Source organism: Sus scrofa, chromosome 3, assembly GCF_000003025.6.
Source record: "Sus scrofa isolate TJ Tabasco breed Duroc chromosome 3, Sscrofa11.1, whole genome shotgun sequence".
In the NCBI taxonomy this organism is placed as follows: Eukaryota; Metazoa; Chordata; class Mammalia; order Artiodactyla; family Suidae; genus Sus; species Sus scrofa.
The window spans coordinates 23,982,459-23,998,154 of record NC_010445.4 but is presented as its reverse complement, the minus strand read 5'-3'; the positions used below and the strand labels follow the sequence as shown (position 1 = coordinate 23,998,154).

Sequence of the window (15,696 nt, the reverse complement as noted above, 5' to 3'; positions counted from 1 at the left end):
AAGATGAGGCAACTGAACCTCTGAAACCTATGGAGCCACAGTGAGAAAGACAAAGAGGAGACAGAGAGAAAGAGGCAGAATTTACTCTGGGCTTGGCTGACTCCTGCAGGCATGGAGTGATAGTCTGCCCGAAGGGACAGGTGGTCCCAAGTCACAGATAGCTGTGTTCCTGGGAAACCTTAGCTGGATAGGATAAACCTCTTGATAAAGGTATATCTGCGTGCCTGTGGCACTCAGAAAGTCCTGGACCAGGGATCGAGCAGGCACCACAGCTAGGTTCTTAACCTGCTGAACCACCAGGGAGCTCCTGAATCATGCATTTTAAATGCATTGATCCCTGCCAGTTAAACAGGAGTTCAGGGAGTTCTCATTGTGGCTGAGCTGAAACAAATCCAGCTAGTATCCGTGAGGATGCGGGTTCGATCCCTGGCCGTGCTCAGTGGGTGGGGGATCTGGCATTGCCACCAGCTGTGGTGTAGGTCGCAGACACAGCTCGGATCTGGTGTTGCTGTGGCTGTGGTATAGTCTGGCAGGTGCAGTTCCAATTCGACCCCTAGCCTGGGAACGTGCATATGCCTCGGGTGCAGCCCTGAAAAGCAAACAAGGAAGGAAGCAGGGGTTGCAAACTTTTGTCCCTCAGGGTGCCCATGCAGGATGACTTCCGGTGCACAGCATGGCCACCATGATTGACACTCCCTGACCCCCAGCTGAGAAAAGATCAGCCAGAGGCTCTGGCAGCTTTGGAGGATTATCTACAAATTCTCAGTTCCCAGGGAGCAAACTATAACTCAGTGCCGCTTAACCTGGGCTGCTCATTGGGATCACCTGGGAGCTTTTAAAATATAAAAATACAGCCACACCCCAGGTCAACTGCTTCAGCTTCCGGGGAAGCAAGGAAATGGGAGAAGCAGGAGCATTTTAAAAAGTGGTCCAGGAGCTGCCATTGTGGCTCAGCGGAAGCGAACCCAACTAGTATCCATAAGGATGCCGGTTCAGTCCCTGGCCTTGCTCAGTAGGTTAACAATCCAGCGGCGTTGCCGTGAGCGGCAGTGTAGGTTGCAGATGCAGCTTGGATCCTGCGTTGCTGTGGCTGTGGTGTCAGTGGGCAGCTGCAGCTCCAATTCATCCCCTGGCCCTGAACTCTATGCTGCAGGTGAGGCCCTAAAAATACAAAAAATACAAAAAACAAACAAACAAACAAAAAACTGGTCCAGAAGTTCCCACTGTGGTGCAGCGGGATCTGCACGCCGGGACGCAGGTCTGATCCCTGGCTTAGCACAGTGTGTTAAAGGATCCAGCATTGTCACAGATGTACCATAGGTCCAGCTATGGCTTGGATCTGTTCCCTAGCCCAGGGAACTCCAGATGTCATAGGGCAGCCAAAAAAAAAGAAAAAAAAGAAAAAGAAAAAGAAACCTGTTGTCCAGGAATTTCCTGGTGGCTCAGCAGGTTAAAGATCCAGCATTGTTACTGCTGTGGCTTGGGTTTAATCCCTGATCTAGGAACTTTCACGTGCCACAGGCAAGGCAAAAAAAAAAAAAAAAAAAGTGATCCAGTGTACAGCTCCACGGCCCCAGCGGCTTTTCTCTCTGACTTAAGAGAGCATCTCCAAGTAGAAGTGAATGAGAGACATGATTATAGAAATCACTGTGAATCTGAATTTATTTTATTGATTTTAATTTTTAAATAATTTTATTTCTTCCACTATAGCTGGTTTACAGTGTTCTGTCAATTTTCTACTGTACAGCAAGGGGACCCAGTTACACATACATGTACATTCTTTTTTCTCACATTATCCTGCTCCATCATAAGTGACTATGAATTTATTTTATTTATTTTTGTCTTTTTAGGTCTGCACGTGCAGCATGTGGAAGTTCCCAGGCTAGGGGTCCAATGGGAGCTGCAGCTGCCGGCCTACACCACGGCCACAGCAACGCCAGATCCAAGCCAAGTCTGCAACCTACACCATAGCTCAGGGCAATGCGGGATCCTTAACCAGCCAGGGACAGGATAGCCCCTGCAAGGCCGGGGATCAAACCTGCATCCTCATGGATACTAGTCAGATTCGTTTTCACTGAGCCACAAAGGGAACTCCTGAATTTATTTTAAAATGTCAGCCCGGAGTTCCCGTCGTGTACATGGTTAACGATCCGACAGGAACCATGAGGTGCGGGCGGTCCTGCCTTGCTCAGTGGTCGATCGGCGTTGCGTGAGCTGTGGTGTAGGTTGCGCGCGGCTCGGATCTGCGTGCGTGGCTCGGTGGGGGGCAGCCGATTCGACCCTAGCCTGGAACTCATATGCCGCAGAGCGGCCAAAAAAAAAAAAAAAAAAATAAATAAAAATAAAATAAAATAAAATAAAATGTCAGCCCTTTAATATAAAGAACAAGTTCTTTGTGATGCATGTGGCTGCCAGACAGGACACCCCAGGGTGTGCTGAGAACTGCTGATTTAAAGGAATCCAAGGACAGGAAATGTTTGCAAAGTGGAGAGTCCCCCTGGCAAAGCAAATGATGCCCCCAACTGATTTGTCCCTGAGAGTGTCCCTGGAGTTTGCATAGTGCAGACCTCCTGGTCACTGTCCCTCTCTCCCCACACAGCCACAGTGATGGAGTATTTGCATCTGGCCCTGAGGCCCATCTGCAGCCTCCCACCTCTGCTCACCCGGAGCGAGGTAAGTGGGCTGCCGCGAGGGGAGCCCCTGGGCCCTGGTGCCCCTCGCTTACCTTCCTGCGCCTTCTCCACTCCCCCATGGTCACAGCCCCTCACCTTTTGACACAGTAACTGGATGCTTGTCTGAGGTTTCAGAACCTCCCATGGGGACCCCCGAACTCATACCAGATGCTTTATAACATCTCTCAGCTTCTTGTCTTTTCTTTAGGCTGTGCTCTCTGGGTCTGAAGGGTGACAGCTCCAAACCCATCCCTCATCCCTGTCATCTCTTTCTTTCTTTTTTTTTTTTTTGCCTTTTCTAGGGCCGCTCCTGCGGCATATGGAGGTTCCCAGGCTAGGGGTCCAATCGGATCTGTACCCCCTGGCCTACACCACAGCCACAGCAACTCAGGATCCGAGCTGCATCTGTGACCTACACCAGAGGTCACAGCAACACCAGATCCTTAACCCACTGAGCAAGCAAGGCCAGGGATCGAACCTGCCACCTCATGGTTCCTAGTCGGATTCCTTAACCACTGTGCCACGACGGGAACTCCTTTTTTTTCCTTTTTATGGCCACACCTGCAGCATATGGAAGTTACCTCGCTAAAGGTCGAACCGAGCTGCAGCTGCCAGCCTGTGCCACAGCCACAGCAACACCGGAGCGAGGTTAGTGGGCTGCCGTGAGGGGAGCCCCTGGGCCCTGGTGCCCCTCACTTGCCTTCCTGCGCCGGATCTGAGCCCATCCGCAACCTTGGCTGCAGCTGGCGGCAACGCTGGATCTTTAACTCCCTGAGCGAGGTCAGAGATTGAGCCTGCATTTTCACAGACACTGTGTTGGGTCCTTAACCCACAGAGCCACGATGGGAAGTCCCTTTTTTAAAAAATTTTATTGAAGTATAGTTGATTTAGAATGTGTTCATTTCTGCTGCACAGCATAGCGATTTAGTTATACATTCTTTTTCGTATTCTTTTCCATTATGGTTGATCGCAGGACATTGACTATAGTTCCCTGTGCTACGCAGTGCGACCTTGTTGTATATCCATCCTATAGAAAATAGTTTGCATCATCCCTCCTCCCCTCTCTCTTGGCAACCACAAATCTGTTCTCTTTGTCTGTTTTCTTCTGTTTTGTAAATAGGTTCATCTGTGTCCTATTTTAGTTTATTCTTATTATTTTGTCTTTTTAGGGTCATAACCCCAGCATACAGAGGTTCCCAGGCTAGGGGTCGAATCAGAGCTATAGCTGCTGGCCTACACCACAGCCTCAGCAACTTGGGATCTGAGCCACCTCTGCAGCCTACACCACAACTCATGGCAGTGCTAGATCCTTAACCCCCCTGAGCGAGGCCAGAGATGGACCTGCATCCTCAAGGATGCTAGTCAGATTCGTTTTCCTCTGAGCCAACATAGGAACTCCCATCTGTGTCCTATTTTAGATTCCATGTATAAGCTCATCACTGTCATTTCATTCATAAGCAGCTCGTCTTCCCAGCCAGATGGGAAGCTCCCAAAGGCAAGTTCAGTGATACTCACTTTTTAGAATGTCACCACTCCCCAACCACACACACACACAACACAACCTGTTGGGTCTAGGCTCACAGATCCTGCTCACTAAATAATTTTATATTGGAGTTCCCATCGTGGCACAGCGGAAACGAATCCGACTAGGAACCACGAGGTTGCAGGTTCGATCCCTGGCCATGCTTAGTGGGTTGAGGATCTGGCGTTGCCGTGGGCTGTGGTGTAGGTTGCAGACACGGCTCAGATCCGGCGTTGCTGTGGTTCTGGTGTAGGTCAGCAGCTGTAGCTCTGATTGGACCCCTAGCCTGGGAACCTCCATATGCTGCAGGTGTGACCCTGAAAAAAGACAAAAAAAAAAAAAGTAAGTAAATAAGTTTATATTAAGTACCTAGTGTGTTCAAACACTGTTCTCAAGTAATAATGACAGTTTTCCATTTGCAAATACAGTTTCAAAGAGAGGATGTTTCCATGCAGATTGTAGACAGGAAAACAAGTGGTGTTTGGTGTTATTTGCAAAACCCTTCCAATCCCTTCTCTCATTGGCTTCTCCCTGATGCTCTGCTAAGTTAGGAAGGGCAAAAAGCTTATGATCTCATTGAATGGTGAGAAACTGAGCACTAGAGAAGTCAGTGACTTGTCCCAGGTCCCACCATTCTGGAATTGGCTTCACACTCATCTATTGAGTGGTGAGGAAATGCCAGGCACTGTGTTTATTTCATTTAATCTTCATGACTCCTATACACTGTCCATTCTCTTATCACCTCCACATACAGAGGAGGAAATGAAACACATGTGGGTTGAAATAACCTGACCATGACCATTTACTGATGTAGCAGCACTGAGATTTGAACCCAGACCTAAATGATTGCGAACTTAACTAGTAGCTTGTAAAATGTCAGGAATCATACATAAGAAAGAGCTGCCAAGGTGCTGCTGAATTGTGGTCGGCACCCCTCTCCTGTTACTTAGGAGTTTTCTTGTGCAATGCACCATCAGAGAATCCCTAACTAGCTGCGAAGTTTCTGGGCACTGTGGCTCAGGAGCCCTCTGCTGGTCAGCCTCTGACATAGCAACCAGACTTCCAGTTTGTCTTCATAGCCTTTTTTCACTCAGTGTATGTATGTATCTACTCTGTGCCAGGCATTGTGCTGAGGAATGGAGGCAAGACAGCCCTTACCCCAAGGATCTCACAGTCCAAAGGGGAAGACAGTCCAGTAACTTGGAAATTCAACACACTATCATTCTGGGCTGTACTGGGGGAATTTATGAAGAACTTCAGAATATACAGAAGGGGAGGAGTTCCTATCATGGCTCAGCAGAAATAAATCTGACTAGTATCCATGAGGATGCAGGTTCGATGCCTGGCCTTGCTTAGTGAGTTAAGGATCCAGCGTTGCTGTGAGCTGTAGTGTAGGTCACAGATGCTGCTCAGATCTGGTGTTGCTGTGGTTGTGGTGTAAGCCAGCAGCTACAGCTCAGCTCCTATTCCTATCCTAGCCTGGGAACCTCCATATGCCACTGAAACTAATTCGGAGGTAATTAGGGAGGCTTCCCAAAGAAGGTGACATCTAAGCCTGAGCTCTGAAAACACTGTGTCCTAGGACTCTGCATTTCTGAACTTACTGAGGCCAAAAGGAACAAGAACTTTCCACTCCTTCTCTCTCCCATACAAGCATCCAACCCCAGGGGCTGTTTCAGGGCCATGGGAGAATCTAGCAGCTAGTGACTCCTTCCCAGTGTCTGGTTGAGGAACAAGGGAAGAAATGAAACTGATGAAACTGGTAGGAGGGTATCCTTCCCAGTTCCAACATAGCAGGGATGGGCATGGACTCGAATCTGACTCTTCTGTGCAACCCTGGGCAAGTCACTTAACCTCTCTGTACCACTTCACAAAAGTAAATGAGATACGGCCCAGAAAGGATGTAGCCCACTCCAGGCGCAAGTACTACCTTTGAAGCCTGTGGGCTTCAGGCCATCTGGCAGCGGAAAACGCAGCTCAAACCCTCCGGAGTAACCATTTCCGCTCTTTGAATTCTTCTCAGCGAGGGCGAAAAGGTTGCACCCTGGGGCCTGACTGGCCAGACTGGTCTGAGGCTATGGGCTGAAAAGCCAAGGGCGTTTCCTGGAGACATTTTACCGGAAGGCTGCACCGCAGGCCGAATGCTTTGAGGGCCTCCAGAGCCCCAGCATCCTGCTAGGCAGGGGGAGGGGAGTACAGAGTGGAGCCTTTCCTTTGGGGATACCGAGGAGTTCAGTAGGCTGGGAAGATACAGAAAAGGCATTTTGCAGGCAGCGCCCTCAAGGAAAATGCAGGTGATAGAAAAGAGGTCCTCCCTGATGAGGGCATCGCAGGCGCAAGATCCAGCTCCGGGGTCCTTTTAAATCGCTGTAAGACTAAGGGAAATCTCACGGCTTTCATGCCTTCTCGGGAAGCAAGGTGGAGCTTGCTTCAGAGGCCCATTAGTCCCGCCCCCGGCTGTCCCGCCTCTCCCCGCAGGTGCGCAGCGTGACCGTGACGCACACCTTCCAGATCGCCAAGGCGCGCGCCCAGCTTGGCTACGCCCCGGACAAGTTCAGCTTCGCCGACGCGGTGGACCGATACGTGCAGTCCACGTCCGGGCGGACCCACAGCTCTACGGCGAGGACGCTCCTGCGGCTGCTGCTTGGGCTGCTGCTGCTCCTCGGCCTGCTCGCCCTGGCCCTGCACTTCCTGGCCCTGCAGCCGTCCGTTGTCTGATCGACGTCGCCGGCCTGTCCTTGCCCCTGCCTCATCTTGGCGACCTGGATCCAGCCCTACTCAGCCCCCGGGATTTGAGCCCGCCCCCGAGTCCTGGACTGGTCCCCGCCCAGCCCTCTGCCCCGGCTCCACTTCCTGGGTATTGTCCCCGCCTCCCGCGTTCTGACCCCGCCCCTGTCACGCCCACTGGGCTTTGACGGGCCCATGCCCCGCCTTTGGAGCCGTGGTCACGCCCCCGCGTCTGGGTTTCCCTCCTAACCTCCGAGCCTCGGTCTGCCCTGGCCCGTGTCTTGGTTTCCCTCTGGCCTGGTTGAGATGCCAAGGAGAAGTTCCTAGCCTCACAGCCTCCTCTGCCTTCTAGGCCTTCTCCGCGTCCCTGCCCAGGTGTGCCCCGACCCCGGGTTCACCCCCACTCTGGCTCCGCCCTCTTTCTAGCTCTACCAATACATCTGAGCCCCCTCCCCCCGTCCCTTGGCTGCTGCTTTGGTAACTGGCTTAGCCCCTTCCTCTTGGTTGGGTCCTTCCGCTCGCCTACTTGAGTTTCGGCCCTAGCCACGCCCCTCCCTTATGGCTCCACCCCCTCCGGCCACACCTCCTGGGTGAGTTCTTGCGTCCTGGCTGCCGCGGCTTCTGCAGGCTGGGCTAACTTTGCAAGTTTTCTCTCACTGCTCTCTTTCTAGGGACACCGAGCTTCTTCACTGCCCGAGCTCTTGGGGCTTGTCCTGAGATCTGCCTGAGTTTCTCTGGGCTTGCCCTGAGATCGTCTCGGGATCTTGGATTAGACCCATTCTGGGAGCATTGCGTTTGATCCACTGCTATGCTTATGTCTTGGGTTCGCTCACTCATGCAGTCTCCTTATGCGTTTATAACCGGGGATGGAAGGATACCTGAGAACCAGGCTTCTGCCCAGCCCAACTTGGCCTTTTTGGGCTTCCTGTATATGAGTCTGGGGATTAGTAAGCACAGACTTCGGTACTACAAGGGACATCAGAAAAGGGGGAAAAAAGCAAGATAATGTGAGAAAAAAGAGTATATATGTATGTGTGACTGGGTGCAATTGACAGAACACTGTAAATCAGCTATAATGGAAAAAAATAAAAATCATTTTAAAGGGGGGGAATTTTTAGGGTGGTCAAAAGATACAAACTTCCACTTCAGTAAATAAATCATGGGGGTATAATGTACAGCCTGGTCATTATAGCTAATAATACTGTACTGTATATACGAAAGTTGCTGAAAGAAGATCTTGAGTTTTTATCACAAGAAACATAATTGCAGCTTTGCGCGGTGATGAAAGTTAACTAGACATTGTGATCATTTTACAATATGTACATAGAGGAAAAATTGTGTTGTACACCTGAAACTAATGTTGCATATCAATTAAATCTCAAAAAAAAAAAAGCCTTTTTAGAAAAGAATTGGATCTCTTGAAAGAAAAAGTACCAATATAGTTATAACGGGAGTTATTAGAAATTTCTTGGTGATATTTTATGGTTTAGTATTGCTTCTGTTTGTTAATGAGGGGGCCAGCAGATAATCTTTAATGTTGAAACCATAAAATTTCTTAATCCAGCCCTGCTTGCCACAGAAACAGTGCCTTCCTATGGTCTTGGTATCAACTGTGGATACTAAAATACTAGTGTGTAATTACGTCGGCGTGTATATCATCATGTGAACACGTGGAACTGGTTGATAAAACCGTGGATCCTAACAGAGAAGGAAACTCTCACAGGTTTAAAGAAACCTGTGATAGGAACAAATGTGTTAATTAGGGCCAAGGTGGCCATGGCCAGGTGTGTTCTATGCTGAACAATTAAACTTGGTAGAAAAAAAAAAAAGAAAGAAACTTTGTGGGAGTTCCCGTCGTGGCTCAGTGGTTAATGAATCTGACTAGCATCCACGAGGATGCAGATTTGATCCCTGGCCTTGCTCAGTGGGTTAAGGATCCAGCGTTGCCATGAGCTGTGGTGTAGGTCGCAGTCGAAGTTTGGATCCTGTGTTGCTGTGGCTGTGGTGTAGGCTGGCAGTTGGACCCTTAGCCTGGGAATCTCCATATGCCACGAGTGTGGCCCTAAAAAGCAAAAAAAAAAAAAAAAGAAAAAGAAAAAGAAAAGAAAAGAAACTTGGTGAGGCACAAAAAATGTGTATGCCTCTTTGCTGTGTTGAATTGCATGTGGGTATATAATTTTTTTAAGTTCAATAATCTTTATGTGTATTTAAAGCTTGACTGTTTGAAAGTGTTTTCATCTATATGCTCTTACTTTCAGGGTCCTCGCATAGGGCTTATTATTCTCACTTTATAAATGAGGAGACTGGGATTGTCGAACTTCAAAGAGTGGAGGGGGGTGTTGCTGCTCTGTGGCTGGGGTATTTGAGAGGAGCTGCCCAAGGCCCAGTGGCCTAAACATGATACACGGTTATTTCTGCTCATCTGCCCCTTGGCTGTGCCAGGACTTGGTTTGACTCTGGGATCTACCCCAGTCCCAGATCCACAAACCTTGGGCCATTTGGGGCTGACAGCCCTTTCTTCTCAGTGACTCACGTGCATTGAAACTCACCTTCTCCTCTGACTTTCTCTACCAGTCCTGAGAAATCTGTTCTCAGGGCAGGGAAAACAGGCTTTCTCTGTTCACATAATTTTCTACATCTTTTGTCTCCTGCCAGATATCAGCTTGTGAAACCCCAAAGCAAAATCAATTCCTTTGTTTTCTGGATTTCTCTTAAGTCATCTCTTCCCCCCAGGCTCTGAGAGTAGACTGTCTAAACCCTGGGCATGGGGGCAGCATGGGTCAGCTATGCCAAGAAATCTTCCTTCCTCTCAAGTGTCTGTACCCAGTGGGAAAGGAGGTGGCACCTCCCCCATCAGAGAAACCAAGTCCCGGTGAGGGTTTCGGAGGCTGCCCAGATAACCTGCCCTCTGGGAGGTTCTGAGAGGACAAGAAGAAGGAGGTCCCAGCTTTCTTGGAGACACTAAGCAGAAGCATTATGAAGGCAGAAAACAGAGCTGTCACTGTGGGCAGCTCAAGGTGATATAGCCAATCAGAAGGACCAGGAAGGTAAATTCATAAACTTTCCATTATGGGTGTTGAAGCGCTTCCCCTTTGTAGACGCACAGCCAGGTATCCAAGACATCCTCGACTCTCTCTCCTCCTAAAAGTATTTCTTGTGACTCCCCACTCCCCCTCCCAATACTGCTACCATCACCCTTCCCCTCCTCCAAATCAGATATCATGATGAGATGTCCACATTTACGGATTTCTTTTACCTCACACCAAAATGGCTTTAATCAAGGTCATCAGGGCGTTTCTCTGTGGCTCAGTGGGTTAAAGATCCATTGTTTTCACTGCTAGGGACACAGGTTCGATCTCTGGCCCAGATACTTCACATGCCAAGGGCAGAGGCAAAAAAAAAAGAAAAAGAGAGAGAGAGAGATACATTGAAAAATGAAGTTCCCAGAGTTCCCATTATGGCTCAGTGGGTCAAGAACCCAGCACTGTGTCTGCAAGGATTTGGGTTCCATCCCTGGCCCTGCTCAATGGGTTAAGGATCTGACCTTGCTGTGAGGTGCAGTGTAGATCTCAGATGTGGCTCAGACCCAGCGTCGCTGAGCCCATGGTGTAGGTGGGCAGCTGCAGCTCCTATTCGACCCCTAGGCCAAGAACTTCCATATGCCTTAGGTGCAGCTGTAAAGGAAAAACCAAACCAAACAAAACAGAGTTCTTGGTGACCTAGTGGTTCAGGACCCAGCATTGTCACTGCTGTGGCTCTGGTTACTGCTGTAGCTCAGGTTCATTCCCTGGCCCAGGAACTTCTGCATGCCATGGGTGTGGCCAAAAAAAGAGTGACTTTGTACATGAATTATAAATCAAAAGGATATTCTTTTCAGTCTTTGTCTTGCCTAGACTCCAAAATAACTGGCCACTCCCTCCTTCTTGCCATAATCTTCTTGGCTTATGTGGCAACACAGTTGTTTTCCACTTGTGTCTCTGGCCAATCCTTCTCTGTCTCCTTCATTGGCTTCTCTTTCCATTGCCTTCCCCCTAAAAGAACGTCCTTCTTAGGGAGTTCCCATCGTGGTGCAGTGGTTAACGAATCCGACTAGGAACAAGGAGGTTGTGGGTTCAATCCCTTACCTTGCTCAGTGGGTTAGGGAGCCGGTGTTGCCGTGAGCTGTGGTGTGGGTCAAAGACATCCTTGGGGCTCCATCTTGGTCCCTCTACATTCTCTTCCTGGGCAAGTTCATCCATTCCCATGACCTCAGTCTCCAATGCCTCCCCATTTTGTGTCATTTGCTCAGAGAGTGTCCTCTTGGCCTCCAGACCTCTACGTCCAATCTTCTCAATGCCACGTCCCACATCTCAAACTCAGTGTGCATCAAACGGACATCCTCGTTTCCGCAAACTCCCTCTTCATCCTGTGTTTCCACTTAGGGAGAGGAGAGGCACCAGCAGCCATCCAGGGACTCAAGCCCCAAACTGGGTCATCACTTTATCGGCATGTTCTTCTTCCTGTCTACATGGCCGAAGACATGTCTTCATTGTCTCCTGTCAGGTCCACCTCCGAATGTCTCCTTGAGCTACCCCTTGGTACAAGCTTTCTCCTAAGATAACTACAGTGGGCTTTGAATGGAATCTCCTATTTCTCCTGCCAGAGGCAAATTTTTAAACCAAAATTGGGAAGTGCCACCCTTCAGCTTAAAAACCTTTCGATGGTTTCCCATGCCCTCAGGACCAAGTTCAAAGCCTTAACTTGACATTGGTGGCCCTCCTTGCCTAGCACTTCGCTCTCGTCTTTATTCATCCAGCTGCTCTGTCCAGCTGCCCTAAATTAGCTTCACAGCTTCTCCGACTCAACAGCGTCTCCTTTGCCTCCAGTACTTTCCACATGTTGTCCCCAGTTTCTGGAACTCCTTTCTCCCACCTTCACTTAGCTAATCTCTCAATTTCCAGTCCAAGCTAAAAGTCACTTGTTCCTTGTCCCCCATTCAGCTGCTTGCTGCCTGCCATATGACACTTCTCACAGGTATAATTAAAGAAATTACAATGGCTGTGAACTCTACCTGCCAAGACACGTCTGCCTCCTTGCTCTATAGCCTCAGGTTGATCTTGGTTTCTGGCATATAGTCGGCCCTTCATAAATAGTTGTTAAGTAAATAAACAAGACCAAAAACCAAGTAGGAGGTGAACCAAAGAAGCTAGGACCTCAAGGCAGGCCTCCCGATACCCCAGACCAGCCATAAGGTCACCTGACACCGTTTCTATCAACAGTGATTTATAGAGACAGCCTGAACCTTCTGCGGGACACATAACATGGGCCAGATAGGGGCCCTTCCCAATTCAGGTCTTGATTCAGATAACCCCCACCTGATTTTTGCCGGGCCTTGAAGCACTAAGGACGCAGACAGCTCGTTGAGAACTTTTCAAGGTTTCTCGGTGCTTTCCCATGAAAATAGGGAGTTGTTTTTGTCTTTTAAGTAGCGGGATTGGTGGATTTTGTACCAGATTAGGGAGTGAGACGGCTTGTGCTGCAGTTTCTTCCTTTTCCTCTCCCTTCCCCATTCCATTTCAAGAAAAAAAAAGCGTCAGAAGGCAGAAAAAGAGAAGAGTAACTGGAAGAATACGACATAAAGAGGAGGATGGGGAAAAGGTAGAGTTTATGGTATGGCAGCGGTGGGATTCGAACCCACGCCATCGAAATGACTGGAGCCTAAATCCAGCGCCTTAGACCACTCGGCCACGCTACCAACCGCTTGGAGCGGCTTCCACCGATACTATATTAGTCTAGTGACGCGGCGTCTCACGCTCTACGAGCCCCGCCCTCATCGGTTTACGCATGCCCAATATTAGTTTGGCGTCCCCTGCGCCCGTTACCGCCTGTTAACTCCTGGCTTCCTTCTAGGCTTCGGAGTCAAAGTACTCTCATGATCGACAGTAATGATTACAGTCGCGACGCAGCTTTAAAAAGCAAAAAAGAGTTCCAAAATGTTAATATCAATATTTATTCCTCATGTTTGCCATTGATTTTTCATGAGCGTGGGATACTGCCTGTGGCCAGGTGGGGGCAGTGCCGCGCTGCCTCTTGCTCCTGGCCTGGCTGGCGGTCCCGATGGGAACCAGGGTTTGAGGGGAACCGGCTGGATCCGCATCTTGTGGACTCTCTAGCCCTACTTCGGGGAAGTTCTGCAGCCTTGGGATGGGTTAGTTCCTGCTATCACGATGTAAGTAAGGATCACAGGTCCAGGGAGGAAAATCATTGAAGGTTTTTACATATCATTGCCTTGTGTAGGCTCCCTCAATCATCACTATTATCTACTTTTTACAGAGGGGGGAAACTGAGGATATGAGAGCCTGAGTAACTTGTTTTAACTGCCTTGGGCAGAACCAGCATTCTCTAGACTCCCAAGACTAAGTGCTCTTTTTTAGACTATGTCAGTGTGTTTTTAAAAATGCAGTAAATTTAGAGCAAATACGGAACACATCAGTGTATACAGAGCAAACTTTCTTTTCCTGCCACCCAGAATTAATAGTAGTCTGCTCTTCTGAAAGTTCACCCCCTGTGGCCACAAGAAGGAAGCGGAAATCCCCCAGCAAATGACTCAAATGACTCAAAGCATTCTCCCCTAGTTGGACTATTTGCTAGCAGCAACTGTAGCAGAGAAGACAAATCTGACCTCATATTGAATCTATTCCTTTAGCTCTAACCTTTGTGCTCTGTTGCCTGTGCTTTGTTATGCTGGCTCTGCACCTTTTGTAAAGAAATGTTGCCTATGGCATGAAACCTACAGGAGAGCCCTTCTCTAGGCTCTGACCTTAAAAGGTAGAGCACTTTTCCACTCACACAGAGCTAAAAAGTTGCAGAACAAACTGAGTTCCCTCCTGGCTTAGCAGGATAAATTGTCACTGTTGTGGTTCTTGTTACAGCTGTGGCGTGAGTTTCATCACTGGCTTGCATGCTAAGGGTGCCAAAAAAAAAAAAAAAAAAAAAAAGTTGTAGAACAGAGGATAACCTTTGGCTTGTTAGAGGTTTAAAGAAATACTGACTGTGACCAAACCTAGGTGGCCTGCAAGAACAAAGGATTCTGCCACCAAGAAGTTTGCAGCAACCAGCTACCCACCCCCACCCCTGCTCCCCTTTTAGTATAAAAGAAGCCTGAATTCTAACTTGGGTAAGATGGTTCTTTGGGACACTGTTCTACCATCTTCTCAGTTTGCTGCTTTTCAAATAAAGTCACCATTTCTTGCCCCAACACCTCATCTCTCAATTTCTTGGCCTGTCCTGTGATGAGAAATATGAGCTTGGACTTGGTAACAGAACTCTACTCCCCCCCCCATTCCCCCATCCCCGATAATTTAATTCAAGTGAACATTTATCCAGTACCTACTAGGCCAGATCAGGCAAAAAGCAGCTCTCCACAGCTGCTCAGAACCCTCCTGCCAGAGGTGCTTCAACAGAACAAAATCCAGTAGAAGCAAGACCAGGAGTGCATTGCTCCAGCCAGCAGGCTTGTTTGCCTGCAGGCTTCTGCATTAGCCCTGACCCAGCTTCTGCAGCAATGTATGCCTGTACGGGTGAGGCTGGAAGGGAAGTTCCCTTGAAAAAGCCAGGCCCAGCCAGGCAAGGGTGGGGACACCACAGGAGCCAGGGCAACTAGGCTCTGTTTGGGTTTTATTTTTTTTTTTAACTGAGCGTTAAAAATAACTTTTGCTAAAGTCATATCTGTTTTTGCTGAGACTCTAAGCTAAGAAAGCAAAGCACAAATTAGAAAATAAAACCACCTTTCATTTCTCTACCCAGTGAAACTCTGACAATGCTTTGGTCAAAGAAAGTGCTTTTTCGGATGGCCAAAAAAACACATGAAAAGATGCTCAGCATCATTAATTATTAGAGACATGCAAGTCAAAACCACAAAGAAGTATCACCTCGCACCAGTCAGAGTGGCCATCAACAGAAAGTCCCCAAACAGTAAATGCAGGAGACGGGGTAGAGAAAACTACACTGTTGGTGGGAATGTAAATTGGTACAACCACCATGGAGGTTCCTTAAAAGACAGAATATAGGAATTCTTGTCATGGCGCAGTGGTTAAGGAATCCGACTGGGAACCAGGAAGGTGCAGGTTCGATCCTGGGCCTCCCTCAGTACATGAAGGATGTGGTGTAGGTTACAGATATGGCTCAGATCCAGCATGGTTACAGCTCCAATTCCACCCCTAGCCTGGGCGCCTCCACATGCTGTGGGTGTATGGTGCAATTTTGACTCTTGCCAAAAAGCCAGAGGAGTTTTCTCAAGGTAAGTAAAGGAGCCAACAGTTCAAACCAGAATGATATATGTCTTTCAGGTCTTGTGTTTTCAGAAACTTGTAGCATAGACGCCAAAGGGTAAAACACTCAGCCATGGGTCTCAGGACCATTCCTTTTTTTTCTTTCTTTCTTTCTTCTTTTTTTTTTTTTTTTTTCATTCCCCTCATCACCTTGTGAAATGCTACCTCTCTGTCACCCGTTCTCCAAGCCTCATAAACTTGAACCTAGTCCCTGCAGAGGCCCTGGCTGCTGGTAAACTGAAGAACTTCACTCTCCCAGTGGGACCTGCATTTTTAGGGTCCACAAAAACGGAAGAGGCAAGGCTTAGGGACAGGACGCTGGAGGGGTCCGTATATACCTGGACCTGGGTCCAATCCTGGTTCTGCCACTTACTAACTCTGTTACCTTGGGAGGGTCACTCACCCTGTCTCCCGCCTCCTTGTGTACAAAGTGGGCAAAATAAGAGGGTCGTGATGAGAATTAAAA

The 15,696-nt window shown here is 48.6% G+C and overlaps 1 protein-coding gene and 1 non-coding gene across 2 annotated transcripts in view; one reads left to right on the top strand and one right to left on the bottom strand.

The window, feature by feature from the left end:
* Positions 1 to 8,484, top strand: part of SDR42E2 (short chain dehydrogenase/reductase family 42E, member 2) — a 36,878-nt gene extending 28,394 nt beyond the window's left edge. The window contains exons 11-12 of the mRNA XM_021086483.1: positions 2,600 to 2,673; positions 6,673 to 8,484. Of these exons, the coding sequence (XP_020942142.1) occupies positions 2,600 to 2,673; positions 6,673 to 6,912 (314 nt within the window). The 3' untranslated portion in view covers positions 6,913 to 8,484. The remainder of the gene's footprint in view (positions 1 to 2,599; positions 2,674 to 6,672) is intronic.
* On the bottom strand, positions 12,574 to 12,655 carry TRNAL-UAG. The gene has a single exon. It is a non-coding gene; the product is annotated as a tRNA-Leu (tRNA).